The 1184-nt window shown below is 29.6% G+C and overlaps 1 protein-coding gene across 1 annotated transcript in view; it reads left to right on the top strand.

Moving 5' to 3' along the window:
• Positions 1-383: 383 nt before the first annotated feature.
• Positions 384-1184, top strand: part of LOC102677200 (farnesol dehydrogenase-like) — a 51560-nt gene continuing 50759 nt past the window's right edge. Inside the window, exon 1 of the mRNA XM_006612461.2 lies at positions 384-696. Within this exon, the coding sequence (XP_006612524.1) occupies positions 689-696 (8 nt within the window). The 5' untranslated portion in view covers positions 384-688. The remainder of the gene's footprint in view (positions 697-1184) is intronic.

The following is a 1184-nucleotide window of genomic DNA, read 5'->3' as shown; positions in this document are numbered from 1 at the left end:
TTGTATTTAAATTTGTATGCTGCATAAAATCAACAAGAATAAATAATATATATAATATATATAAAATTTTTTATTAACACAATATTAAAAGTATAAAAACATTGATAAAAGAGCATATATACATATATATTGTTTGTACATTTCTATTTTATTTTTAGTTTATTATATAATATATATGTTTGTGCCTACGATAGTGTTGCTTGTGACGAAAGCTCGTTAGATATATGTATGCGTATGTGTCGAATACTTCTTTATTGAGATGTAGAATTTATGCGTATAGAAGCTGATGTTTGTTACCATGAAGTATTTTCTTAAATGGACTATATATTACAGTACGCATGTTTATATGAGAGTTGGACTTTCATAATGTCACAGTAGATCGTGTTTGTTGGTGAGAGCACGATGCGTAGTTGCAAAGAAACTATGTATTTGTCGTATTCAACGTGTTCGCAACGAGCGTTAATTAAATTCTTTTCACATTTTACTGAGGGCAACCTTTAGAAATCCTTTCCAAGTTCAATTGAGAAGATCACGCGTTTCTGATGAAATACAATAATATCACGGTCAATGTTTGCGCGATATTATTGCCAAGTTAGAGGAAAATTCCTCGAATTGAGTTTATGATCGCCATAAAGATATCATCCTTGGAATCGTGTTGCGCTTCAGCAGACTGAAGTATGTCAAACATATGCGATTGTAAGTGTCGAATACTTCTCAAAAGGTAATTTTCTCAGACAATTTCTTTGTTTAAGCTTTATGAAGGCGATCTATAGTAAAAAAAAAAAAAAAAAAAAGAAAAAGGTTTCCTTCGAGGAACTTCTTCGAATAAATTGATCATAAATGTTCGCGAATAATTAGCTTTATTTTCTAATAATATATTAATCATTTCTACAATAATATTTTTTCTACAAACAATTGTCTCATCATATTTTCTATAATTTTAATTTTCTCGAATTTAATTTTTAAAATTAATTATTTTTTGTGGATTGGTTCAAATTTTGCTAGAATAAGAGTAGAATAAGGTAATTTCTCAGCCCATCCATCTCTTACTTTCGATACTGAAGCGCAGCGAATGGACAAATTCATGAATTTTATTCGTTCTCCGGTGAAATTTCCCATTTGCGTAAAACGTGTAATTTATTCTCTCTCAAAAGGATATTTCCGTCTCGTTTAGCGTTTGAATC

Source organism: Apis dorsata, unplaced genomic scaffold (assembly GCF_000469605.1).
Source record: "Apis dorsata unplaced genomic scaffold, Apis dorsata 1.3 scaffold_113, whole genome shotgun sequence".
Lineage (NCBI taxonomy): Eukaryota > Metazoa > Arthropoda > Insecta > Hymenoptera > Apidae > Apis > Apis dorsata.
The sequence above is the reverse complement of the archived record's forward strand: the minus strand, read 5'-3'. Positions and strand labels throughout refer to the sequence as shown.